The sequence below is a fragment of the Peromyscus maniculatus genome, chromosome 9 (assembly GCF_049852395.1).
Source record: "Peromyscus maniculatus bairdii isolate BWxNUB_F1_BW_parent chromosome 9, HU_Pman_BW_mat_3.1, whole genome shotgun sequence".
Classification (NCBI taxonomy): domain Eukaryota; kingdom Metazoa; phylum Chordata; class Mammalia; order Rodentia; family Cricetidae; genus Peromyscus; species Peromyscus maniculatus.
The window spans coordinates 73,227,965-73,255,219 of NC_134860.1; the positions used below are offsets into that span (position 1 = coordinate 73,227,965).

Sequence of the window (27,255 nt, forward strand, 5' to 3'; positions counted from 1 at the left end):
GGAGGTCTCCCCTTGACATAGGCAATGATCCCAACCTTCACAGTTGTGAATCTTCAGACCACACCCTGCCACAGAACTTTCCAGGCCTTCTTCTCTGGGGGAATCAATCATTCTCCTAGGTGTGTTACCCTGCTATCCACAGGCTACACGCAGCTCTAAGAGGCCAAGGATAGCTATGAATGAGGCCCAATACAAAATCACAAATTTACGTAGAACATTATGAAACTTTTTGAGTTTGTTTTGTAACTCAATTGCGTGAACTTTGTATATGATGTCACAGTGTCAGGGTTGATATTGTCTAAATTAGACACAATGGTGTTCATTATATCTTTTTTTTGAGGATTTAGTTATTAAACAACCTAAGTGTGTGTGTATGTTTCTTTTAGACTGGAAATGAAAGCTAAGTCAACTGAGCTACAGAAACCAGAGGGAACCCAGTGTTATACTTTAACCAGTGTGTAAAGAAGACTCTTGTGCAATCGGTTATCTGGGACTTTCTCCCTGAGGGAATTTTGCTGCTCACCAAGTCGCTGCTGGGATGAAGCTTTATGGCCTCGTTGTCCTGGTAGCCATTCTCCTCTGTGAGCAGCATGGCCTCGCCTTTCAGAGGTAACGCCAGGGTCCTAGGTGGGGCTAGCTCCTTCTCGCTTCTTTACCTCTCACAGAGCAGAAGCAGGTTCCTGGGCTGGCGAGAAAAGGGTTACTGTGTGCAGGCCAGTTCTTTTGGAGACTTATCGTGATTTTGGGATGATAGGTTATCACTGGATTTGTTTTCATTTTCTGCTCTCATTTTTACCAGTATGATAAGTCTATTTAGTGACTGTAAAGATTAAATAAATAAATGGGGGGGGGGATCTTGATGAATTAGTGGTACCTTCACATATCACATGATTTATTATATTCTTCCTGTCTTAACACATAGATGCATCAACTAAACACATGTATTATTTATTTTCATCTTGTACATAGAGCAGAGGAGGGAAGAGAGAGTAGAAATATGAAATAGATCAGGATTGTGCAGTTATTGGGCATAGACTATAAAAAGAAGTTGAGTTACAATGGACATGTAGAGGATCTTAGCTATTTCTTCATTTGCTTAGTAGAGTGATTTCCTGAGGATATTTGACTGTAAACTGCTTAGGACACAAATGACTGCATGCTAGAGCATACATAATACATGGAGTAACAATGGCAGCATACATGTCCTGTTATAACTAACAAGTCAACTGTAAGCTTTAAAATTTATATGTAATTTTGGAATTGTCTTACTTTTTCTTTGTTTTGCTTCTATAGCCCTTTTCTAATTGTCTTTGAGGTAGGCCCTTGTCTCCCCTTACTGAATCACAGTGAGAAAAGTTGAACATAGTATAGGTAGGGAAAATTCTACCCATAAAACCCTTTTCTGGGTCATCAAACCCATAGAACAATCAATCATTCCGGTAATATTGTATGTCTGAAGCTGTGTTTGTAGTAGCTGGTTGATTCTGTTTCGTTCAGTGTGATTGTCAAGTACCAAGCAGAAAATTCCATTGTGAAAGAGTGGTTGTTAATGGATTGATACAAGGATCAGAATTGCTAGAACAGTTGGTGGCTCATATGCCTATATTTTATGTATAGTCAAATAAGTATGATTTTAAGATCTTTGTTGGTTCTAATGTTCCATAACCTAGTGGTTGTCTTTTGTTAAAAGAAAGGTGGGTTGAAGTAGCAAATCTGAAAACACCATCTCCAAGTTGTTCATTGATTATGAGGGGAGAGGGAGGAAATCCATAGTTATTTAGGAGTGTGTTTGACTCATATACCAAGCAGTTAACCAAGACTACATGGAAAATGTTTAGCACTTGTACATACCTGGAGGACCCACATGTGAGAGAGAGAAAAAGGAGCAGCCACATGGGAGACAGAAGCATGTCTGAGCTCTGGACGCTCACCCTTGCACTAAAAATAATATGACCCCCCCCTACCCCCGCCGCCGCCGCCTCCCCGCAATCTTTCTGAGCTTTGCTTTTTTCGGGAATAACCTATTACTACATCTGAAAGAGAAATCCAATTTCACTCAGAGCGACAGCCTTTGATAAGTCCTTATTTCTGGGGTTTAGAGTTTAGAACTTTCTGGAAAGCAGTAACCAGCTGGCATTTCCCTGAAGTCGTTCTTTGTTACTGTTTTCCTGTCGTGACCATTTTCCTAATAACGGCTTGTGTTCGAGCAGTCGCCTCATGGCTGATTTGTAAGTGCCTTTTGATAACTCTCATCAGTGAAATGCCCTGGAACCGTGACAACAAAACAGCTTTTTTTCAAGTCATAAATACCATACGCCAAAGAGGAAGACAGCTGAAGTCCACATTTGCATATTCAGTTGATTTGAAGAGGCCAGATACTAGAAATGGTAAAAATAAAATCCTAGCAAGACTCTTGTAAACAAAGTCATTAACTGTATTGTGCGATGATTATCTAAGTGAAGCAAGGCCATTGGAGAAAGGAGAAAGAGGAACATGGATGGAAAGAAAGAGAAAGGTTTAGAGAGGAAGGCATGGGCGGCATCATAGACCACAGCACGTATGACTTTTGTTGACGTCATGTTCTGGCTGGGTACCCGTATCAGTTATTCTCTTTCAGTTATCAGTTCCAGTGATACATTATTTTCCTCTCGAGGTACAGGACACCAGTGGCCCCCAAACACTGCAAAGCATCACCTCCTGGGACTGTCTCTCCATCTATTTATCTATCCATCTACCCAGCTATCATCTCTCTACCATCTATCTCTATCTTCTATCAATGTATCTATCTATGTATCTCTAATCTCTATCATTTGTCTTTATCAGCTATCTATCCACCCATCCATTTATCTATCATCTCTCTATTTAACTATCTCCATTTGCTATCAATGTGTCTATCTACCTATCTACCTATGTACCTAGGTATCTATCATCTATCATTCACCCTCTGTGCTTATATTTTTCATTCCATTTTTAGTGTAAGTTTTTTCCCTCAAATATTTCTTGTGCAAATGCTGTAATTATGACTATAGAGATTCAACAAAATACACCTTTGTTTTTCATCTTTCATTGCCCCTGGGCATTCTGCACAGTAGGATTATTTTTCTTCACTGATGCACAGAAGGTCAGAAAATAAATCTCATGGTTTTTCAGCCCATTCTGAAGTAATTGACAGACCTTGGGTTATATTAAAATGCAAAGTGTCTCCATGCAGAAGTTAGAATACCATCTCCAGTGAAGGCACTGTTGAAAATTTTCAGTCTTTCTTGTTAAAAGAAAAACTTAAGGTTTATTCAGTGAATCTGTTAATTGAAGTGAAGAGAGCACCTTGCAAATTCCGCAGCTCTGGAAACCTGTTCAGAGGAGACCTTCCTGTTAGATACAGAACACGGGCATGCAGAGCGGGAGAGCGCGCTTTATGGACTGCCTGGGTGCTATTTCAGCTAGTCTAACCAGGAAGCAGCCTGTGACTGGCTCCACCTCAACCGCTATTTGAAGCTGGCGCAACCTCAGCCACTGAAACCGCAGAACCAAAACCAAACAAGACAACGCCTAAGTCAGACTTTTTGTTGGTTGGCTTGCATGGCTCAACCAATTTGCGTTCTGGTAGCCAGCTCTCTTGTAAGATTCTGTGGCACTTTTTTTGTGATTTATCTCACAGAGTAGAATTGTATCTGTCTCCGGCCCAATTCCCCAGGAAGTAGACTCTGAGATGGAGACTGACATGTAGGCAGTTTCCTGGAAAAGGATGTCATCAAGATCTGTGGAGGAATGAGGGAAGAGAGTTTGGGGTGGGCATGGGGGTGTTGAACTGTGGTGTTGTCACCACAGATGTGCTGCTAAGATCGGCCACCACCACTCCTCCCTGTCCGCTGCCACACTGGTGCATTTTAAAATTTTCCCATCAGGGCTGGTGAGAAGGACGTTTCAGGTCCCTCCCCCGGTTCACACACTGTGATCGCTTTTACCTTAGGAGCAGGGAACCATGTGGGGGCTATGCCAACTCCCAGTATGGTCATTGTGATTACACAATGGGGACTGAGGAAATCCTCACTAGATCTGTAGATCTAGTGCACCCACTTGGATTTGGAGCTAGTCTAGGGCACATGCCCAGAGTGGAATATCAGCGTAGACCCCGCAGCCCATAGCTGCAGACTCTCAGAGTGTTTTAGGACCTCCGTTGTGCAGTGCTCAGAGTAGCTGGAGTTAACTGCCACAGAACTCTTGTTTAAAGGAGTCAAGATCCCTTTAGACCAGTGGTTCCCAACCTTCCTAATGCTGAGACCCTTTAATACAGTTTCTCATGTTGTGGTGACCCCAATCATAAAATTATTTCATTATTACCTCACAACTGTAATTTTGCTTCTGCTATGAATCGTAATGTAAATATCTGATATGCGACCCCAGGGGGTTGCAACCCACAGGTTGAGAACTGCTGCTTTAGACATTTCTGATAGTGCCGGAGCTCTTTGGGGAGTATCTGAACCCTCCTTCTGGCAAGAAAGTCTAGGTGTAAGTAGAGACTCCAGTCTGGAAACTAGACCATGGATTATGACTTTCGGTTGTGGTTGCTCGTCTTCAGTCCCTCCCATTGCTTGTCTGTGACTTACTTTGATTGTAAAGATTGAGAAATAGTTTTATTGGCTAGTCACCCGTCCTGGCCCTGGGAATGTTGTGTTCTCTTCACCCCAGAGCTCCCTGAAGGTCATGTCTTTCTGGCTACTGCTCCAGCTTTGCTGCTCAGTAGGGCAACTGTGCCCAGCTTGTAACCGATATGTGAGCCGAGCCATCCGGAACCAACAATTGAGGGGTCTCGTCAGCTCTGTTGCTATCAGGAAAATCCACCCTGTGGCAGAAGGTCCTACACTGGCCCTCTGAATCTACTGCTCTTCCTTGTCAGACTTCCAGGACAGTCAGAAGGGTTAAAGTCATAGCATAGCCTGGCAGTGCAAATGCTGGGCATGACAGTGAAGGAAAGAACAGTTCCCTGGAGGAAATCCACGCTCATGGATTTGACATTCTAGTTAGGTCCGTGGAGAGGGTCCTGACACACTGCTAGGATGGGTTTAAGTCCTTGGAGAAAACAGTGGCCCGCACTAACTAAACTAAAAATAGCAGAATTAAAACTGAGTAGGAGGCAACTATTCATAGAACGAGACACGTTAAGATAAATATACTGTGCCAGGGTGGCACTCTGTTTATTATAGTAACAAGGGACAAAGAGAGAGGCCCCACAGTGCTGGGGTTCACGGTGCCTTCTTTAGTCAAGGAAGGCTTTAATGTTTTGGTTTTTGTTTGTTTGTTTTTTTCTGATTCAATAAAATAATTTCTTTTTTTACTTTTTTTTTTTTGTAAAGAAAGAAGTTAGAGAGAAGAACACTAAAATTATGCCACTAGGATAAAAATCTCTTTAGTGTATCAGTGGCCATTCTTTCATGAATTTCTTATTCATTTATGTCTCTCTGTATAATTCTACATCCGTTGAACAGCCTAATTGTTTTTTAAACTTTTAGACCTTTCTCTCTCTCTCTCTCTCTCTCTCTCTCTCTCTCTCTCTCTCTCTCTCTCTCTCTCTCTTTCTCTCTCTCCCTCTCTCCCTCTCTCCCTCTCTTCTTCCCTTCCCTCTTTCTTTGTTGTTGTTGTTGTTGTTTTGTTTTTGAGACAGGGTCTCTCTCTATAGCCCTGGCTGGCCAGGAACTCACAGAGATCTGCCTCCCTCTGCCTCTCAAGTGTTGAGATAAAAGGCTTGAGCCACCACCTGCAGCTAGACCTTTCTTTTTAAAACAATTGTAATTAACTGTGCACTTTAATCCCAGCTCTCGGGAGGCAGAGGCAGGCAGATCTTTGTGAGTTTGAGGCCAGCCTGGTCTACAGAGTGAGATCCAGAATAGCCGGAGTTACATAATGAGACCTATCTTAAAAAAACAAACAAACAAAAAAAAACAACAACAAGCAAACACTTGTAGTATGTACAAGGCCCTAGATTTGATGCCTGTGATGCAGAGCAAACCTGTCTGCCCTCTCTTCTTCCCAGACAGCTTGAAAGCTGGAGTTTACAACATGTTCTTTGTCAGTTCAGAACTTTCTCCTGCTTTTCACATACACTAGTTTTCTTTTCCTTTTCTAAATTATTTTTTTCAAAAATAGGACCATATTTCAGTCTGCGTCATGTTGTTTCATTCACTTATAATATATCAGAAAATCATCCCCCAAGTTAACTGTTATAAATCAAACTAATTCTTTATAACTGGAAAACGCCCCAGGATCTCTGCAAACATGTTTCCAGTCATTGACACTTTGAATAATGATTCAATACATCACCTAAACATACACCCTCAAGCAGTGGTTGAATGGATTATGCTAAACCTCTACCAGGGATTGACATCAAATTTCCCAGGCTATTCTTTTACGAACCAATTTTTTCCTCTTCTTAGTGATGTCCAGAATTCAGAATCATTTTATCAGTTCTCCAAACAAAAGCCTTCTCTACCCTATTGTCAATCCTGTCTCTCTCCTTACTGCTAGTTACTGCGAGACGAAGTCCAACTTTATCAACATACTTTCAAAAATCTTCTCTATGGAAGGACTTCCTGAGATTTTTTTTTCCACCCTTGATGCCTTTTACCTGAGAAATTTTCATGTGACCCTAAGTATATAGGTCTATAAAAAGGTATACAAAGCCAGCATCTACCAAAAAATAAGACATCAAGAAATTTGTTTTAAAACAATTCTTCAATATATATAGAATTTTATTATTTTATAAATACGAAAAAGTTTGCAAACTAATGAGATGGGGGTGTTTGTTTACTTTTACACAAATGAGTAAATGCTGCCAGAACATTTGATACAGAACATTTTTGACTTTATGTTAATCAGTACTTTAATTTTATGTAGTCAATGTTGAGAATGCTGCTTCACATAAATACTTTCTACAAAAATGGGAGAAGTATGTTAGAACCATTTTAGAAATCGTCGGGAATTCTGTCCTAACCCCAAGCCAAAAGTCACGTAACAGCTTTCTGTGAAACTCAAGTCAGTGACTCAAACAGCAGGTTTTAAAAGCAGATGTTCTAACACAATACCATCCGTAGGTAACACTGCTGTGTGGCTGCTGAGGGGAAGGAATAAAAGATGTATTAAAACCCTTTGTTTTCAGTCATTAAACTGCCGGGCTTTTAAAGGGCAGAAAAACCACACCTGCACCGCAGTTCATGAAATCAGAATCTGGGGTCTGAGTTGAAGCGTTTCAGGCCAACCCTGAAGTCACGTCACCCCACACAGGAGAGTGCTGCCACCAACGCGCTGCATTCATCTGGTGTTTGGGTTTAAGTTAATTTCTGGTCTTCATGCATTCCGAAACCTTTTACTGTTGCCAAAGTTTTAGGAGCTCTGCACTCAAGTTCTGCGGCCTCAAATTAAACCCCTGGTCTAAGAGGTAGAGATTCAGGAGAAGATTAACACAAGGTCCTAAACTTGTTTCTGTATAGTTGCTATTCTTCTCTTCCCCTGGACACCCATGTATTAAACTTGGAAGAATGAGCAGGCTGCCATTTTCCCAGCAGAGCCCTATGACCTCCTGTGGTCAGCCTCAGACAGTCTATCTTAGCCTATCATGCCATCTGTCTTAGTTAGGGTTGTTATTGCTGTGATGATACCATGACCAAAAGTAACCTGTAGAGGAAAGGGGTTATTTGGCTTATATATCCCAAGTCACAGTCCAGGGAGGGAAGCCAAGGCAGGAACTCAAACTGGGGAAGAAACCTGATACAGAGGCCATGGAGGGGTGCTGCTCACTGGCTGGCTTCCCCTGGCTGGCTCAGCCTGCTTTCTTATAGAACCCAGGACCACAAGCCTAGGGTGACCCCCCACCGGCTGAGCCCTCCCCCATCAATCACTAATTAAGAAAATGCCCTATATGCTTGCCTACAGCCCCATCTTAGGGAGGCATTTCTCCTCTCAGGTGACTATAGCTCGTGTCAAGGTGACATAAAAATACCCGGCACAACTTCTATGGAGCCTTTGCTGATAACCCCACCCCTCCCCAAAGCTATTGCCACCTCTTCTGTACTGACACAGTTCTTGCATAAAAATCTTTTATTCAACACATTTTTTAGGGAGCTGGAGAATGGTTCAGAGCTTAAGAACACCTGTTACTCTTGCAGAGGACTGGAGTTGGGCTCCAGAACGCACAGCAGGGGCTGCTCACAGCCACCTCCAACTCCAGCTAAAGGGGATCCGGGACCCTCTTCTGACCTCTGTGGGTACATATTTATACACATACATATGCATGCATGCATGCATGCACATGTGCACGCATGCACACACACACACACACACACACACACACACACACACAGAAAGAGAGAGAGAGAGAGAGAGACAGACAGACAGACAGACAGACAGACAGACAGACAGATAGATTCAGAGACCCAAAAAATAAATCCTAAAAATAAGTACTGACAGGAAATTTGCAAAGGAAACACAGTGCAGTTCTTGCTCATCCCCCAACCCACAGTCCCTCCTAACGCCATCGTCTTACATCATCTCCCCACATTTGTCAAAACTGAGAAGCCAGCACTGGTTGGCCATTGTTCACCAAACTCCAGGGTTGTAAGAAACAATGGTGCTTTTTTTTCCATCAGCATCCTCCTCGTGTTCGGGGCTCCAGCTCAGGTTACTGCATTGCCTTTGGTCGCGTTGCTGATGTCCGCCGCTGTCTGCCGTACCCTTGCTTCATCTGCTTTGCCCAGGTTGTTTTTAGTTGTTCCACACAGAGGGTATATCTGATGCTTATTTCTCCATCTCAACTGGAAGCAAAGCCTAAGTTTTTTCAAAATTGTGTTGTTATTGTTGTGGCTATTTTGAGACCGTGTCTTACTGTTACCTCAGACTGGCCTTGAACTCATGCAACCCAGGCTTGCTGAGAACTTGCAATCCTACCGTCTCAACCCCCTGGATACTAGGTTGCTGGCATGTTACCACCACACCCAGCTCTAAAGATTAATTTTAAATAAAACAAGGAGGGAAATATTTTCTGATTTAAAAAGTATGTATTTTTATATTCCAATGAAAATGTTTGTCCAAAAATAAAAAGGAACACCCCTCCTCTGGAAAATGCCCCTGACATAGCTTGATTTTAATTTAAATACCACAGTTCTTGCAATGTTACCCAGAGGTATACTATGAACCTGATAACCCTATTATAGATAACATATTCCACACATACCTACAATTCCCCAACCCCCGCTTCCGTTCTTTATTTATATAATTATCTCCTGGAGCAAAATTGGATGTGAGCTGCAGGCATGAATCTGCTAAGAAATCCTCTCTCTCTGAGTAAATGGTTTACAAACATAAAGTCACTTGACACTGAGCCACACTAATGTGTTCCCCGGACTCTGCAAGCATCCCTGGGAGTTCCGAAGTCCTAGCAAGCGTAGCACTGCAGAATGAGTGCAAGGCTTCTTTGACACAAAGCAAAGGTGAGGAAACAGATCCCATCACGTCAGGACTGAAACCAATTCACTCACCAAGTTACGAAAGTAAGACAGAAAACTCATGTGCTCCACCCATGAAAACACGTCAAGCCCACAGCCATCCATGATGAACACTCAGCAAAGAGAAAAGGCTCCTACAATAAGGATTCTAATGGTGAAAACTTAAAAATTATAAATCACCATTCATCTCCCCTTCTACTCAGTGTTTTATAGAGTGCCAGCCAAGAGGATAACGTAAGAGACCCTTCCTGATCCACCAAAGGCTCTAGGAGCATTCACATGAAAGAAGCATAGACGTGTGTGTACCTTTGTAATGACTGTTTGAAAAGAGAAAGATCTTTAAATAACTACATTAAAATGATCAAATTACCAAGATATCTTACTTCCCTTTCTAGTCACTGTCTACAAAACACAATGACAAAAGCAGTTTAGGGGAGAAAGAGTTTATTGTTGATCACAATTCCAGGTGACAGTCCATCATTGTGTGGAAGTCAAGGCAACAGGAACGTGGAACAGCCGGGCACACCCTTGTGAAAAGCAGAGAGAATGAAGACATGTGGCACCCAGCAGCTCGCTCCTCTCTCTCTGTACAGTCCAGGACTCAAGTCAGGGAATGTTGCTGCCCACGGTAGACTGGGTCTTCCAATGACAAATAATGTAATCAAAACAATCCCTCTACATGCCAGCTTGACTACACAATTCCACTTGAGATGCTCTTCCCAGATGATTCCAGATTGTGTCTGGTTGACAGTCTAAACACCACACAACGAGAGCAGTAAGAAAACCGATATCCCCCAAATCAACTTCATTTGTAAATCTCCACAACAAGGGACTATGATATGGAATATTCAATTACCGTTTAGAAAAGAAAAGTAATGCTGTTAGTAGAACAAGCATGATTTTAAAATATGCAATAGATTAATAGATAAAACTTTTTCAAAAGACATGAAAGAAGGCCAAACTGGGAAATCTGTGGGTCTTGATAAGAAGACTCGGAATTGTGAGCACATCCATCTTCCTCAAATTATGAACCTATATATTCAATAAACTCTTGAGTGTTGATTTTTAAATTTTATGCCAAAAAGCAGATCTCCCCAAGAGGCTTTTCTAGAGGCAGAGGAGTGAGGAGGCCGAGGAGCTCATTTTGTAAGATGCTGAGGATTAGTTGGAAGATTGGAGTAACCTGCATTTGATCCCCAGGACCAGTGTGAAAAAGCCAGGCATGGTGGTCTGTGCTTTTAGCCTCGCACTGGAGAGACAGACAGAGAACGAAACCCCAGTAAAGCACAACAGCCTGGAAAGAGCCACACTATATTGGTGAGGAGCGCCCCAGATTATGCTACAACAGCTAATAATAAGTCCTGAAATAGCAATAAAGCCTCAATTAGTAGTCCATTTGTCTGTTATGACAACCACAAAATGCGTTCATCTACAGGCTTATACAACAGAAACATCTCACTGTGCTAGAAACAGGAAGCCCAAGGCAAAGGACAAGCAGAGTTTTCCAAAAACCATGTCTTTCCACCATGTGCACAGGGCGGGAGGGGATGGTTGGGGTCACTCTCGGGCTTCTGTTATAGGGACACTAACCCTATTCAAGAAGGCTCTGCCTTTTGACCTCTTCACTTCTTAATGCCAATACTTTAGGGATTAGGATTTCAACATACAGATTTGAGAAGGACACAGGCCTTCACACCATGACATTTTTTTGTGTCACCTATCAATAAAAACACAGGCTCTCCCTTGTACCTTCCATCCTGGGGGGGAGGGGAGGTGTGAACTGTTTCCATTGTACAACTGGCTGTTTTGATATTCTTTGCTCTAGCCTCAGGAGAAGAGCCCATGCACATCCCATACATCCCCACTGGCTGAAACCCCAGGCCTCAGCATAGCCATGCAAAGTCCTGGGGATGCAACTTTTCTGCAGCCTAGGAAGAAGACATGGTTTGAGGCACGTTTTCTGGGTCAGCTGGTATGGAAACTTAACCCGTATCAATATTGACATAGATGTCTATCGAAGGTTTTGGAGATGCTTAAATGATGAAATGATGTTTGTTATGGTGTCGAAAACCAGGTGCAAACCCCGAAATGTTGCAACGTAAAAATTTGTTTTATGCCCAGGCCACACTTGCAGTCTCCTCAAGAGTAGGAGATTGAAGCAGCCCTGACTAAAAAGTAGGGGAGCCTTTTCATAGTCAAGCTCAAGCCTGAGGAACATAGCAAGTGATTACAAAAGTGGAAAATTTTGCAGTTAATAATTTAGTTAATTAGTCAGTTTTTGAAACATTTTATGGTCAACCAATTCTTGGAACATGCCATGAAACAATGTATGTATATATGTATTTATGACATGTAAATCACAAGATTCTAGAAGAAGAACAAGTCAAAAAAACAAAAACAAAAAACAAAACCAAACTGACCATTAGCTTGGGACATGATTAGAGAAAAACACCATAGGGAAAAATATAGAAATAAATCAGATGCTAACATTATGCTTAACTAGGAAAAGGAAGATAAAAATGGAGTCAGCTGGCCCCTAACAAGGTTAAGAGGGAAAGGGAAGGAGAGAGAGAAAGAGAGAGGGGGGGGGAGAGAGAGACAGAAAGAGAGAGAGACAGAGAGACAGAGAGACAGAGAGACAGAGAGACCGAGACAGAGTATTCCTTTGCTATGCTATACTTCCTACCAATAACTTCCAATGGCTTGAAAGATGAAATAGGAAAGACAATGGAGTGGGAGACTGGAGGGATGGCTTAAGAGAACTGGTTGCTCTTCTAGAGAACCTGGATTTGATTCCCAGAACCCAAGTGGCAGCTCACAACTATCTGTGACTCCAGTTCTCAGGATCTGACACTCTCTTCTGGCCTCCATGGTCACTGCACACAAACGTAGGCAAAACACCCATACACATAAAATAAAAATTAAAAAGAAAGACCAAAGAGATAGATGTGACTATTATTGTGTCCCAAGGTTTGGAAAGAGCTCTTATGCACACAAAGCTATAAGAAAATGACGGATAAAAATACATCTTCTAGAGAAGTCAGGGATGTGGCTCAGCAGCAGAGCACATGCCTAACATATGTAAGCCCCTGGGTTCAACCCCAACACTAGAAAGAACAAAAGAAAATTAAGTGGGGGCACTAATTGAAAACTGGGGACATTTGCGTGTGAGAACCTGTTAAGGATTACTACCCAGAAAAGAAACAAATGATACTAGTCAATTTATTATAAAGATACAAAGGAATGAGTAGAAAAAATAAGCAAATAACTTGCATAAAAATAACAACATAAGTATAAAATTGGAATACTAAATAATTGGAACATTAAAAAAAATATGTAGCTGATAGGCCAGAAATTTAAAGTGAAATAGGTCAGAAAATTAAAATGTAAGATCTCTGTGCTAGGTTGATTGGAGAAGTGAAATGGCAGGGGTCAGGTGTTGGGAAGACGAGACCAAAGGAACCCTTTCCCACTGCAAACACAGGTGAATGAAAAAAGTGAAGGACTACTTTGACATCCCCCTGGAAGATGAAAGTGAGGTGTATCTCATGAATCAGCGAGTCCACTTGTGAGGAAATTCTTGTAACACGTGCACTATGACAATCACCTTGAAAATACAACTGTAAGTGAGAATAACATTCAGAGGAGGACATGTAATATGGCCTTTTAAAAATTTAAATTGGTGGTATGTACAAGGCAGGCACCCTACCACTGAGTTACACTCTTTACTTTTTCTAAAATAAAAATCAAATAAATCCAAACAGTTCCTCAAGAATCCACACAGACAACAATCCACAGCTGTGTGTAAGAAGCACTGCCATAAAGAAAGACAAGAGATGAAAAGCAAAGGTGAAAAAATGGGATGTGGGAATGTGAGAGAGGAGGAAAAGCCCACAGGGACCTCCAAGGATGTCAGGAAAGCCTCCCTGTGTCTTTCTATTCCTGTGTGTGGGGGTGGATGGAACTTGCTCCGTAGCCCAGGATCTAGATTACAGCGTGTATCATCACACATGTGGATATCATGTGTCTTTCTGCACCTGGATTTTCACTTAACATAATCTCTGTTATCAAACACAACAGAATCTCATTTTTTTAAAATAATTTATTTAATTTTTTTTATGTGCATTGGTGTGAGGGTGTCAGATCTCCTGGAACTGGAGTTACAGACAGTTGTGAGTTACATATGGGTGCTGGGAATTGAACCGGGGTCCTCTGGGATAGCAGCAAGTGCTCTTAACCACTGAACCATCTCTCCAGCCCCAGAATCTCATTCTTTTAAAAATTGTTTGCCTTTAGATTTTTTATTTAAGTGTGTGAATGTTTTGCCTGTACCATGTACCATGTGCATACCTGGTGCTTAAGGAGGTCAGAAGTGGGCATTTTACCTTCCAGAACTGGAGTTATGGATGGTTGTGAGATTTGTGGGTTCTGGGAACTGAACCTGAGTCCTTTGCAAGAGCAACAGGTGCTCTTAACCACTAAGCCATCTCTCCAGCCCTTGGATCTCCTTTTTACAAGACTTATTTGTTTTATCTTATGTGTATGAATGTTTTGCCTGCCCTGTAAGCATGTGAGCTGTGTTCATGCTGGGTGTCTGAAGAGGTCCGAAGAAGATGTCAGATCCCCTGGAACCAGAGTAACAGGTGGTTGTGGGCTGCCACGTGTGTGTGTGCTGAGAATCGAACCCGGTTCCTCAGCAGAGCAACAAATGCTCTTAACGACGGAGCCATCTCTCCAGCCCTACGGGTCTCATTCTTTTTCATGACTGGCTATTATTCCATTGTGTGTGTCTATGTACTTATCACATTTTCTTTATCGACTTATCCACGGACTGACACTCAGATGGATGCCACAGCAGTGAGGAGTATTGCAACAAAAACGAGAACCCACGTGTCTCTCTGACATGCTAATTTTATTTCCTTATGCCAGGCAGGACTGTCAGATCATATTCTAGCTCTGTCTTTAATCTTTTGAGCAAACTCTGTGCCGCTTTCCAATGATGGCTCTACTGATTCACACTCCCAGTGACAGCAAACTAGAGTTCGGCGTTCTCCACGTGCAAAAATAAAAGCAAATTTATTTGTTGGCTTTTTGTCCCACACAAGTCCTTGTACACCTGCACACACAGAAGGGAGAGGAGAGAGGCCAGTGCTCTGTGGACCTGAGAGCTGTGGTTTTGTGGTTGTTTAGCACTACAGACTATAAGAGATGCTGTTGACCTTTTACACCGAGTCTGTCTACATCCTAATACTCTTTACGTGTTGTTTCTGTCTTATAATGACCTAGAAGCTCCTTCAGTAAATGTGCACTGTTTTCACGTTGTTATTTAACTCAAACCCTGTTTTCCTCCCCAGTGGCCAGGTGTTATCTGCTCTTCCTAGAACCTCTAGGCAAGTTCAAGTTCTTCAGAATCTTACTACAACCTATGAGGTAACGTCCCCTAACTTACATTTACGTTAGCTTTTTTTTTTTTCTGTGTGCGTTGTAAACTGTGTTCCCCCTCCAGTCCATCTGTATGTATCTAGCTGCAGCCACCACATGACCTTTTGTTTCCAGAACCAAACCTTTACCCGTGGTATCACCTCAAAGCTGTGAGCAGGTCAGCACAAACTGCTACAGTACCAGATGTTTGACAGTGTTTTGCTTGTAGAACAGTGGTTCTTAGCCAAGGAGTAGGCGTATAAGCCCCAGGAAACTTCTTAAAATGCCCATTCGTGGATTCCATCTCCCCGGGAAGTCCTAGGTGTGGAAGACTGGCAGGCAGCAGAGAATGAATGAACCTGCGTTTGTTAGAGAGAGAGGTCAGATCAGTTTAGAGGTGCAAGTTTGGAGCTATAAGGGGGTGCTTGCTAAGGCTAAAGAGGGGGGAGGGAGCTGGAGGTGGTGGAGGTGTCTTCACTGGGGTGGGGGTGGAGGGTGGGAGTGGGTGAGCTTGGGGATGACTCTGTGGGAAGCAGGGTCATGATTCTCAGACTCAAAGCAGTTCCCAAGTCAGGCAGAGGTAGTTGCGAGTGCTTTGCTTTATCAAAACCCTCGGTTACAAGAATCCCCTGGGGAGAACGGCTCTGCGTGAACACATCCACAGTGTGTGGGTGGCATGAGCTGCAGCCCTGGGCAGCATGGCCTCGGCCTGAGGTTATCACGTGGGTGGCCACAAGGCGTCCCCTGCGCCTCTGGCAGGAGCAGAACTGAGTGAGACATGTTCATAACCCTTTTGCAAGATAAAAATGAAGCATCTCCACCAGAGAAGGGGTGAAAAAAAGATCACAAAATTTATTTCACTTTATTCTTCTCATTTATTCTTTAATTTCATTGTTCAGTGAGCTTACAAAAAAGCTTAGTTTTGCTGTGACATTTTCAAACATACGTCACAATACTGCATTCTCATTTAAACCTTAGAATCTCATTGCTTATTCTGATGCCGGGTATATGATTTTAGGCAAATTAGCTCTGATCCTTAATTGGCTCATCTTTACAAAGAAAATAATAACATCTGTCCGGTTGATATCAAAATGGTATTCTAATGAGCGAAGGAAATGAGTCTGAAAGCACTTTGGAGAAGTGCCATAAAAGGAGAAAAATGTAAATATTCAGAGGCATTAGATGAAAGAAAGAGACACTAACGTGATACTAATATCAAACACACGGGATCTTTACTAAGCAAAATCAATATGTAATCAAACTTCCTTCCTAGAGAGAATTTCATTTTTCTTTTAAGCACCTGAAACACATATCCAGCTCCACAGTAGAGTCATAAGTCTATTCATCTTCTCATCAAATATTAAGCATCTGGGGTGTTCCAGGGCCTGTTTGGCAACCAGAATGCCAGTGAATGAAATGAGCTCCCTGCTGGATGACTGTTTGTATTACTGTGTGTGGGGTGGAGACTGTGCCTGAGAGGTGTCCTTGTCACAGCCCTTTTAGAGACACGGCTTTTATGTAACTACAGATGCAAATGATGTGAATAACTCAGCTTTTGATTTACCGATTTCCTCCTGGAAACTGTAGGTCGTTCTCTGGCAGCCAGTGACAGCTGAATTCATTGAAAAGAAAAAAGAAGTCCATTTTTTTGTGAATGCATCGGACGTCGACAGTGTTAAAGCCCATTTAAATGTGAGCAGAATCCCATTTAGGTAGGTAACCTTGGCTACGTCCATTCAACAGCTATGACAAAAACCTACTATGTGCTTGACCAAAAAATGGTATAATTGCTTTGTGGGGAGATGGAGTGAATTAAAAATGTCAAGGCAAGAACTCAAGGCAGGGGTTTGAAACAGAAACCATGGGAGAGTGCTGCTTACTGGCTGACTCTCCGGCTTTTCAGCTACCTTTGCTAAACAGCCCTAAACCATCTGCCTAGGGATGGTGCCGCCCATAGTGGGCGGGGCCTTCCTACCTCAACCAGCAATGCAAAAAAACAATGGCCCCCACAGATGTGCCCACAAGCCAGTCTGGTGGAGGCAGTTCTTCGGTTGAGGCTTCCTCTGCCCTGGTGTCAAGTTGACAACCAAGATCAGCCATCATGGTTTTCCTGGAAAACACACTGAAGAATCTCTGTCAAGAATAGAGATACTGTCGGGTGGTGGTGGCACACGCCTTTAATCCTAGCACTTGGGAGGTAGAGCCAGGTGGATCTCTGTGAGTTTGAGGCCAGCCTGGGCTACAGAGTGAATTCCAGGACAGGAACCAACTACACAGAGAAACCCTGTCTCGAGAAAGAAAGAAAGAAAGAAAGAAAGAAAGAAAGAAAGAAAGAAAGAAAGAAAGAAAGAAGGAAGGAAGGAAGGAAGGAAGGAAGGAAGGAAGGAAGGAAGGAAGGAAGGAAGGAAGGAAGGAAGGAAGGAAATAGAGATGTTGGTAGAGGAGGGTAAGATCTGGATAGTCCTGAAGCTGTACCTCTCCCCCTCTCCCCCATGTCCACAGGGCTCAGCTAAAGAGGTTTGTGGGGTCATCTCATCTCCATTTACAGATGTGTCACTTGCTAAACTGCTCATTAGACCCGCTGGCAACTCTCCCCCAAGCTCACATTCTGTACCTGCTACGGGCCATGTGGGAAGGCCAGCCCTGTGCTTGCAAACCACTCACCTTCTGCTTCGTCATCAGCATCCTGATGGAAGATGTGGAGGCTCTAATTCAGCAGCAGACGTCCAATGACACCGTCAGCCCCCGGGCCTCCTCCTCATACTACGAACAGTATCACTCGTTAAATGAAGTAAGTCACCACGTTCCTGAAAGATCCAGTTTTCACTTAACTAGCATTGCCATTTTAGCAATTATCCAAGAATCATAGCCAATCACACTTAGGTTGATTAAATGGTGGGAATTCATCCTTTTGCTGGTCTCTCCCCTGGGAAGGTGGCCCCCATATCTGACCAATTGGCTCTACAACAGCATGTGTATCTAAGGCTGAGTATCTCACACTGCTAGGGCTAATCCTGAAGAAAATATTGAATGCTAAGAACGGCAGAAAGTGAAGAACAGGACAGCTACATTGAAACTGCAACAAAAATTACAATTAAGTTTATTCTTAATGAATCATCACCAGATTATTAATTCACCTCACAGAAATAAAGTGATATATTCACTTCTATTTAGTATGCTACAAAGGAATACATTTAATTCTTCTGGGTGGGAACCTTTAAATCAAGATGTCTTTGACTGGGTGCCTAAAAAGACAGCAGGGACCACATCTCTGACTCAGGTAATAAGAATCAATTTTATATTTCATCTCTGAAATCACCTGCTTCTTTCCAGTTGGTTAATCCAGGACCCTGTCTGCTTCCAGAGCCTGTGTGCCTGGCTGATTGACCCGGGTCTTACATGCTTACACCACTACATTATTTCTCTTTAGAGCATACATCTATCTCTTCTACTTAGGTCACTCCCCTCGAACCTCTATCGCCAGCAACGCCTGACAGACTTGATGCAGAGAGGCTAGGCAGGAGTTTAATGGTCAGAGGGGGGCGCCTTAACCAGGAGGGTTTCGAAATACACTTTTTAATTATTTTGTTCCAGGAAGTTCTGTTGTCTTACCATATACCCACGAACGACTTGGAATGGCAAACAAATATACTCCATGACTGCACTCATTTGTGGGGGATTCCATAGCAGAACGACATGGACTATACAGACATTTCTCTGTTTCATATTTCTGGAGGCAAGAAGCCCAAGATCTTGACAGTCTTTGGTTTTCCTCTGAAGCCTCTTTCTTTGGTTTGGAGTCAGTTGTTTCCTCGTCCTCAAAAGGTGTTCTAGTTTTCTTTCTGCTGCTGTGATGAACGCCACGACCAAAAGCAACTTGGAGAGAAAAGGGTTTATTTAGTTTACATGTTCTGGGTCTCAGTCCGTCATGCAGGGAAGTCAGGGCAGGAGCACAAGGCAGGAACCTGGAGGCAGGAACGGAAGCCATGGAGGAGTGCTGCTTTCTGGCTTGCTCCCTATAGCTTGCTTAGTCTGCTTTATTATGCCACCCAGAACCACTTATCTGCCTGGGGGTGGCACTAACCCCAGTGGGCTGGACCCTCCTCTACCAGTTCATAATCAAGAAAACACTCCCACATCCTTGCTTACAGCCAAGTTGATGGAGGCATTTCTCAATTAAGCTTCATCTTCCCAGCTAACTCTAGCTTATGTCAAGTTGACAAAAGCCCATCCAGGACATGTGGCTTTTTTCTGTACATCCCCACATGTCTCCTTCCATCCTGATCTCTCCTTCTTTGGAGAACACTGGTCACACCTAGGTTACATAGGAGATCCTGTCTCAAAAGACAAAACAACAAAGAGCCCAAGGCCTAGCTCAATGGTAGAGTGCTTGTCTATTACGTACAAGGCCCTGCATTCCATCATCAGATCTAGAAAACAGATAAACAATAATGTCTGGGCTGGAGAGCTGGCTCAGTAGTTAAGACACTGGCTGCTCTTCCATGGGACCTGGCTTCAATTCCCAGCACCCACAGAGCGGCTCACAACTGCCTGTAACTCCACTTTCAGAGGATCCACTGCCCTCTTCTGGCCTCCATTGGCACCCATAGACACAACATAAAATTAAATAAAAGCCAATCATTTCCAAGGCCACGTTTTAAAGATTAACTCTTTGTTCTACGCTTCTTAGAGCCGTTTCACTTGCCCCCTAAAACTTAGATTCTTTTCAGCGGAGGAAATACTCCATCCCCAGGGTTTTCAGTTCTCCAGTTCTCCCATCTGCGAGAACAGAGAGGGATCTCCTGCCTGCGAGGAAGCTGACTACTTCCTGTGATCAGTGATGTCCTGTGAACTTGTCCTGTGACTAACCTGTAGTTTCTGTCCTCATAGATCTATTCCTGGATAGACGTTGTAACCGAACGGTATCCTGACAGGCTCCAAAAAATCTACATTGGCTCATCATATGAAAAGTACCCACTTTATGTGTTAAAGGTATGTGGGGAGAGTCACTTAGAGGGGGATACTAACTATGCAATGATGTTTGTTATAGCTTAGTTCTACTTTTCTTTGAGCTCTGGAAATATTTTTGTTTCAAGTGTATCTTAACTTTAATATTCAACTACTTAGGAATAAATTACCTTTATTTTTTCCTGAGTAATGAGTTTATGAGTGAAAAACACCTCTAGAATCAGACTCCCCTGTGTTCATGTTATGTTAGACAGCTGGATAAACCACTTTCTGTGGGTTTCAGTGGCCACACACATAAAATGACGGGAGTAGTCTGGCTACTCCTCAAGTCCTTGTTCTATTTATATTACTACCTCCTCAAATCGGCTGGGAGAGATTGTGTATCTTGAATTGTTCTTGGACAAACAGTAGTCTAGCTTTTGAAAAACCAAAATAGGAGTCGAACCACCATCCAGGTAAACTCAGAGAGCTGGGCAATGCTGCAGGGACCGCCTTAGTCACCACAGATGTGGCTATGTACTTTCAATTGCAGAATCTTCTGAAAGAGAATTTGATTCTTTTTTTTTTTTTTTTTTTTTGGTTTTTCGAGACAGGGTTTCTCTGTGTAGCTTTGCACCTTTCCTGGAACTCGCTTTAGAGACCAGGCTGGCCTCGAACTCACAGAGATCCACCTGGCTCTGCCTCCCTAGTGCTGGGATTAAAGGCGTGCGCCACCACCGCCCAGCCAGAGAATTTGATTCTTAAAAATTAGTTACAAAAATAATTTCAGGATATGTAAATAAGAGAGAAGAGTTATAAAAATTAATGAATATTTACAGTAACCGAAGCAAGAAGAAAAGAGGATTAAATATTGCCATCTATCCCATTCTAGGAAGGCATCTTTTCAACCTTGTAATTAACAATATCCAAAGAAAGGAGAGAGCAATATGGCCTTGGCCGAGGTGTCTTCTTTGAATAACCTATGCTTAGGGAAGATCAGTGAATGTGAATTCTAGAAAAGCCATAGGCATCATGACCATGATAACATTTACTGGTTACACCTTTCCAATTCTGTAGTTCTGTTTTCTCCCACACTCTCTCCCTTAAAAAATGAAAGAAATGCTCTGCAGAAATGTGATTAATAGAAAAACACATTTGCTTTTAGTGGTGCAGAATTGGTACATGATCACCTGTAGTAGGTGAGCATTTGCAGGTGCTCTAAGACAAGACTTTGAATCAGGATGTCTCAGGTTCAACTTCCAGGGCAGACTCAAGGCAGAGATGAGGCATATGGATTCCTTTAGCGAATCAGTCAGCTAATAGGTTAGTTCCACGGGAACTGTCATGCATGCCCACCCGTGACACTTTCTCGTTTTGCGTGCATCTTGCAACTGGATGTCTGGAAGCTGGATGAACACATGGGGAAAGTCGTCCATCCTGGTTGGTTGCATCAAGTTTTACTCTTACTTAACAGAGGAGGTGCACACAGTTTAAGTCTCTGCAGACCCATAATGTTGTCAGTGTCAAGCCAACAGGCAATTTACCCCTAAAGCTGAAGTATGCAAATATGAATGACTGAAAGAGTGAGTGAATGAATGATCAAGTAAGGCAACTAACCTGGACAAGTAAAGACTTTCCTGAGACTGACTAGATAGAATCACCCACATCTGTTTGATCAGATGATTTGACTATTAGTGGCCATTTTTCTTTTTCCTTTATTTAGATATTGCTATTAGGAAAGGCAACTTAGTGTTTCTATTGCTGTGATGAAACACCATGACCAAAAAGCAAGTTGGGAAGGAAAGGGTTTATTTGACTTACACTTCCACATTGCTGTTTATCATCGAAGGAAGTCAGGGCAGGAACTCAAACAGGACAGAAACCTGGAGGCAGGAGTTGGTGTAGGGGTCATGGAGAGGTGCTGCTTACTGGCTTACTCAACCTGCTTTCTTATAGATCCCAGGACCACCAGCCCAGGGATGGCCCCCCTCACAATGAGCTGGAACCTCCCCCATAAATCACTAATTAAGAAAATGTCTCACAGCTGGATCTTACAGAGGCATTCTCTCAATGGAGGTGCCCTCTTTCAGATAACTTTAGTTTGTGTGTCAAGTTGACATAAGACCAGCCAGCACAGAAACCTTCCCAGGAGGATGTAAATGACGATATCCACTAGCTTTGCTTCTTGATTTGAATTTATAATCCTTCTCCCTTTTCTCCATATCCTGAATTTATTTTTGTAACTAATTTCAAAGAATCAAATCTATGGGGTCTGTAGAGTTGGCTCAGTGGTAAAGAGCACTGGCTACCCTCTCAAAGGACCCAGATTCGATTCCCAGCACCCACAAAAAATAAGGAGAAACATTTTAAATCAAATAAATCATGATTGATTTTGGAAATGTTCTTGAGAATTCTTTTTCATTGATAATTTCATGTGTGCATATATTTGGTCAAAGCCACTCCTTACCCCCTCCCCTTCAATTCCTCTCTATTTCTCCTCCCAGCTTCATGTTATATCTCTGTCTCTATCTCTCTGTCTCTGTCCTCACTTATGCACCCATATGTGCACGTATATAGGACCATTTACTGGAGCATGGTAGACTTTCAGGGGCCTCAACCCTGGAGAAAACTTATTCTCCCTCCCTCAACAACCATCAGTTGCCTCCATCCATGCTGGGATTTTGGCTGGCTTGACCTTGAGAATCCATCTACAGATGTCAAAGGTTGTCACTGTGTAAAAACTGATTCTTCTTGCTCCACAGAGTTGACACCTTGTGCTAGCCCTCCACCCTGTACATCAGATCAAAGCCCCTGTCCCCAATCTAATGGAACCAGTCTACAAATCAACTGATGATAGTTCATCCTTTGGGGGTGACGCACAGAAATAGCAGTGCATAAAAAGTATACTCCATGGAGAAATTTTGAGGGCTTTTATATTCCCAAAGTCTCTATCCTTCCTGCACACAACTGCCCACCAGCAAATAGCACTTACCTCCGGGGAGTAAAGACACACTTGTAATAATGCTCTTCGCTTCTCTTTCTGTCTGCATGCCTATGTAGGGCAGGGGCAGGAGTTCTGGCTTCAACTTCATTCCCAATTCCCACATATATCAGACCTAAGAAATCCCCCCATCATCTCACCAGCTTTTAAATTTGCTCTGAGAACTTTCAAAGTAACACAGAGAACAGTGTCTATGCAGTAAGTCCATTGAAAGGATGGAGTAAAGGAAAAGACAAGATAGGGATATATTGTTTGTGTTGTATATTTATTTATTTTATTTGTTTGTTTGTTTGTTTATTTGTGTGTGTGTGTGTGTGTGTGTGTGTGTGTGTGTGTGTGTGTGTGTGTGTTGTGTGTAGGTTTCAGGAGAGAAACAAACAGCTAAAAATGCCATATGGATCGACTGTGGAATCCATGCCAGGGAGTGGATCTCACCTGCTTTCTGCTTGTGGTTCATAGGCTACGTAAGTACTTCCCATGGGCCAGTGTTTCAGTTGTGTTATGACTAAGCTGCATTTTCCCACATCACAACCTGGAATTCTTGGTTCAAGTTTTACAAGTGAAGCTTGGGAAACTGTCATGTTCATACGGAATGATAATTAAGTAACAATATTCTATTAAGTAATGAGCTTCCTAAAGTAGAAATATATATATATATATTGGTTTTTCGAGACACGGTTTCTCTGTGTAGCTTTGCGCCTTTCCTGGAACTCACTTGGTAGCCCAGGCTGGCCTCGAACTCACAGAGATCTGCCTGGCTCTGCCTCCAGAGTGCTGGGATTAAAGGCGTGCGCCACCACCGCCCGGCTAGAAAAAATATTTGAAGCAATTATTTGTTTGGTATTCCTCCTCCTCCTCTTCATCATTTTGGTTCGTATTGTCTGGACATCTTTTGCCAAATCCCACCCTTGGGAACTGAACATAAAGTACACACTTACAGATCAGATAATGCTTTTCCTTGTGTCATAATAAAGAATTCTGTCCCTGAAGAAGGGATTGGAATTAAGAAAAAGCCACATATAATACAAAGGGTATGCCATAAAAGTGATAGTTAGGAGGGCTATCAGCCTCCACAATGAGTAAAAACAGTAAGATTATGCTTCAAATTCTACGAAATGGGCATATGTACCATCCATTCTGATTAATAGGAAGAGACATGTACTGGAAAATTCAAAATACATACCTTTTTGATAACACTACTCACAAAGACTATAACAAAAAAAGATCAGTCGGAACATTAGGACATCATTGGTTAGATCTCTCTTACCAAACAGAACACACCAAACATAAAGTTATTTCTGCCTGCACTGGGTCCTGACAAATACAACACTCCTAACCGCTGTCACCTGCTTCACACCTTCCCTTCTTCAATAAATCTGAGCTTGTTAGGAGTCTTAGGGGAGACTGTTCCTGGGGAGATGTGAATAAAATGTACACTGAACCCAGAAATCGAAGCAACCACAGACCTATGTAAGGACACTGCTCAAGGACCAGCGGGTTTAGTGGGGTTACTTCCAAGACTGTGGGTAAAGGGTTACTTCCGGGAGCAGAAAGGACATAAAGGCAACTGTTATTACTGAAAGCCTGCCTCAGCACAACTGACAGCTCATGAAAGCGGGAACCCTAGAGCGCACTGCATAACTTTTAGGCAGCTCTACAGGCTGAAGAGTGTCCCTTGTAGGTGACTTGGCTAGTCTGACCATCAGCCAGGTAGTTCATCTGATTTCTGTCTCCCCGGAGAGCCTTACTTTCTACTTGGCAAGTGAGGGACCTTGTGTGTCTGGTCAGTTTCAGGATTTTCCTGAGACTCCTGAGTTGTTTACAGCTTGAGTCTTCTTCTCCTCCTGCTCCTCCTGCTCCTCCTTCTCCTCCTCCTCTTCCTCCTCCCCTTCCTCCTCTTTTTTCTTCTTTCTTTTCTTTTTTTTTTTCCAAGATAGAGTTTCTCTGTGTAGCCCTGGCTGTACTGGAACTTGCTTTGTAGACTAGGCTGGCTTCTGCTTCCCAAGAGCTGTGATTAAAGGTGTGCACCACCTTTGCCCGACTGCCTGAGTCTTCTTAATAAGCCTCCTTTTAGAACTTCCTGGGTTTCGAAGAGCTTCTAAAGAAACCATTGTCCAACAGTACTGCAGCGTCCCTGGGCCTACTGAACAGTTTTCACCCACCATTGAAACAATCTGGACTGCATGAGATTTGGTTCCAACTCACCCATCCCTCATCAGTGCAGTCATTTGGTTGCCTTGCACCTTACCTGAGCTGGATAGCTTTAATAAAGGGGCCATCAGCTACTGGAGAACGAAAGGGAGAACATTTATTTTCCACCTATCTCTGAAGCTGAAAATGGCCAGAATGAAATACCAGTTCATATTGGCAGTGGTTCATTTTGGCAAAGTTCCCCAAATATGCTTCCTTCTCAACACAATGCCTTTTCTTCCAGCTACCCTTTACCCATTTGCTGACTCTTTGTAAGACTATTTTATTTATTCTACAGATATTCGTAAGCCATCCATGAGAACCTAAACTCTGGAGAGATAGGGAACAGACTTTGGCTTGAGGATTTTACCATCAAGTATTTTAGCTTAGTGGTACTCAGTACATACTTTTTTACTCAAGTCAATAATCATGTCAGTAATTCCCACTGAGCGAGTGAGCATTCAAGCCTCATCTGCCTACAACTAACGCAGGTCACTGACTCTTAAAATATTTCAAACCATTGCTGGAGGAAAAGTCAATCCAAATACTTTGAATGGGGTTGGGACTGTAACTCAGTGGTTAATTATTCCAATGGCCCTAGGTTCAAAATATGTTTTGCCTGGGTAGATTCTACCTTTAAAAGTTACCTGAGTCAAAGGTGAATTGAAACCTTTGTTCTTAAGTCTTTTATTCCCTCCTAGATCTTAATAAGTATTGGAAAACCCATATAGTCCACCCTCAATAATGGTATTAACTCACTTTAAGAAGCTCAGGGTTGGTCATGCCCCTCTCTCTGTTTCTCACTAATTCTCAGGGGCCAAGCTGGATCCCTTCTATTTCTGCAAAAGCAGAAGCTGAGACTGGTGTGTCCGTACCTACATCACCACAGCCGAGCCCAAGCTCATGGTCTGGTCATCACAGTAGCCCAGTAAATACACACTGAGCACCACCCCTCACCCGGTACTTTCTCCAACAACTCGCTCTTCGACCTGCAACTTTACCCTGGAAAACTCTCCCCTAATTGCCCACAAAATTGGCCCTTCCATCCTCATCATTTTCCTGCTTCACCTGATCTGATGTATGCCTTCATAGGAACAGTGCCTCCTGGGAGCTCCATCCAGCACTTCACCATGTGCCAAGAGGCCTGGAGGACCGCATTCATAGTCTGCATCCTGATACCACTGGTCTCTTTCTGTCTCTTCCTCAGATTTCATAATATGGCTGCACTCTCCCATCTTTTCTGGTTCTTTTCATCCACTGGCCTCCGGATCAACCCTTGGGACCTACTTTGTGGTTCTTTACTCCCCCAGCAGCCCTTTCCACCGTTCTGACTAAAGTTAATGCTCGTGTGTGAGGTCCATCGACCAGGCGAGAGTCTCACTTCCTTGACATCGGCATTACTACGTCGAGTATTATTTCTGGCTCAGTGGATCTCTCCTGTGGCCGTCCTCTGAACAATGTCAGACATTGTGTTTTCTCACCCCCACCCCCAGAGAACCACCGTGAGAAGCCAGGAGCCACTAAACATGGTTTCCTCGTTTCCTCTTCAGCTTTCCTCAGTCTTGCAGCTGTTTAGAAAACACACTTTCGGAAAACCCAACTAGATCTCTTGGCTTGAAGATGTGTGTTTCTAATTCATCAGCTCTTCTGAGCTCTCTCTCTCTCTCTCTCTCTCTCTCTCTCTCTCTCTCTCTCTCTCTCTCTCTCTCTCTCTCTCTCTCTCTCCCCCCCCTTAGGTTCTCTGTTATCATATTAAAAACTTCTCAGTCACCTGAATCCTAAATTCTCTGCTCCATTGATGTGACATTCAGAAGTTTCAGCTTCAAACACCTCCAGAATTCATCCTCATCCTTGTCAGTCATTTGTACATCCTATACTATTTATCATAATAGTTACAGAATTGAATTCCTGCAACTCTTTTCTAGCCATGGGGCTGTATGGTACTGTTTTTGGTGTTCCCATGATTCAGTGTATTGTTTGGTTCCTTAACCAGTGCCCTAAGTCCCTCATGGAATTTGAAATTTAAATCACTGAATTGGGTTTTGAAGTACAAGCATGCCTAAATGGTACGTACTATTGGGCCAAGTACGTCATTGTTATTGGCTGCGTTCTGAATTATCTGAATATGTACAGAGATTGATAAAAAGATGGTGACATCTCTTTCCTGTATCTCTAATCATGGTGGGTGTGGCTATGAAAAAT

The 27,255-nt window shown here is 42.8% G+C and overlaps 1 protein-coding gene across 1 annotated transcript in view; it reads left to right on the plus strand.

Annotated features, from left to right (window-relative positions):
• Positions 1-276: 276 nt before the first annotated feature.
• The window catches only part of Cpb2 (carboxypeptidase B2), a 42,637-nt gene continuing 15,658 nt past the window's right edge, over positions 277-27,255 (plus strand). Inside the window, exons 1-6 of the mRNA XM_076545387.1 lie at positions 277-609; positions 14,849-14,924; positions 16,503-16,627; positions 17,598-17,706; positions 19,806-19,907; positions 23,223-23,327. Coding sequence (XP_076401502.1) covers positions 539-609; positions 14,849-14,924; positions 16,503-16,627; positions 17,598-17,706; positions 19,806-19,907; positions 23,223-23,327 — 588 coding nt within the window. The 5' untranslated portion in view covers positions 277-538. The remainder of the gene's footprint in view (positions 610-14,848; positions 14,925-16,502; positions 16,628-17,597; positions 17,707-19,805; positions 19,908-23,222; positions 23,328-27,255) is intronic.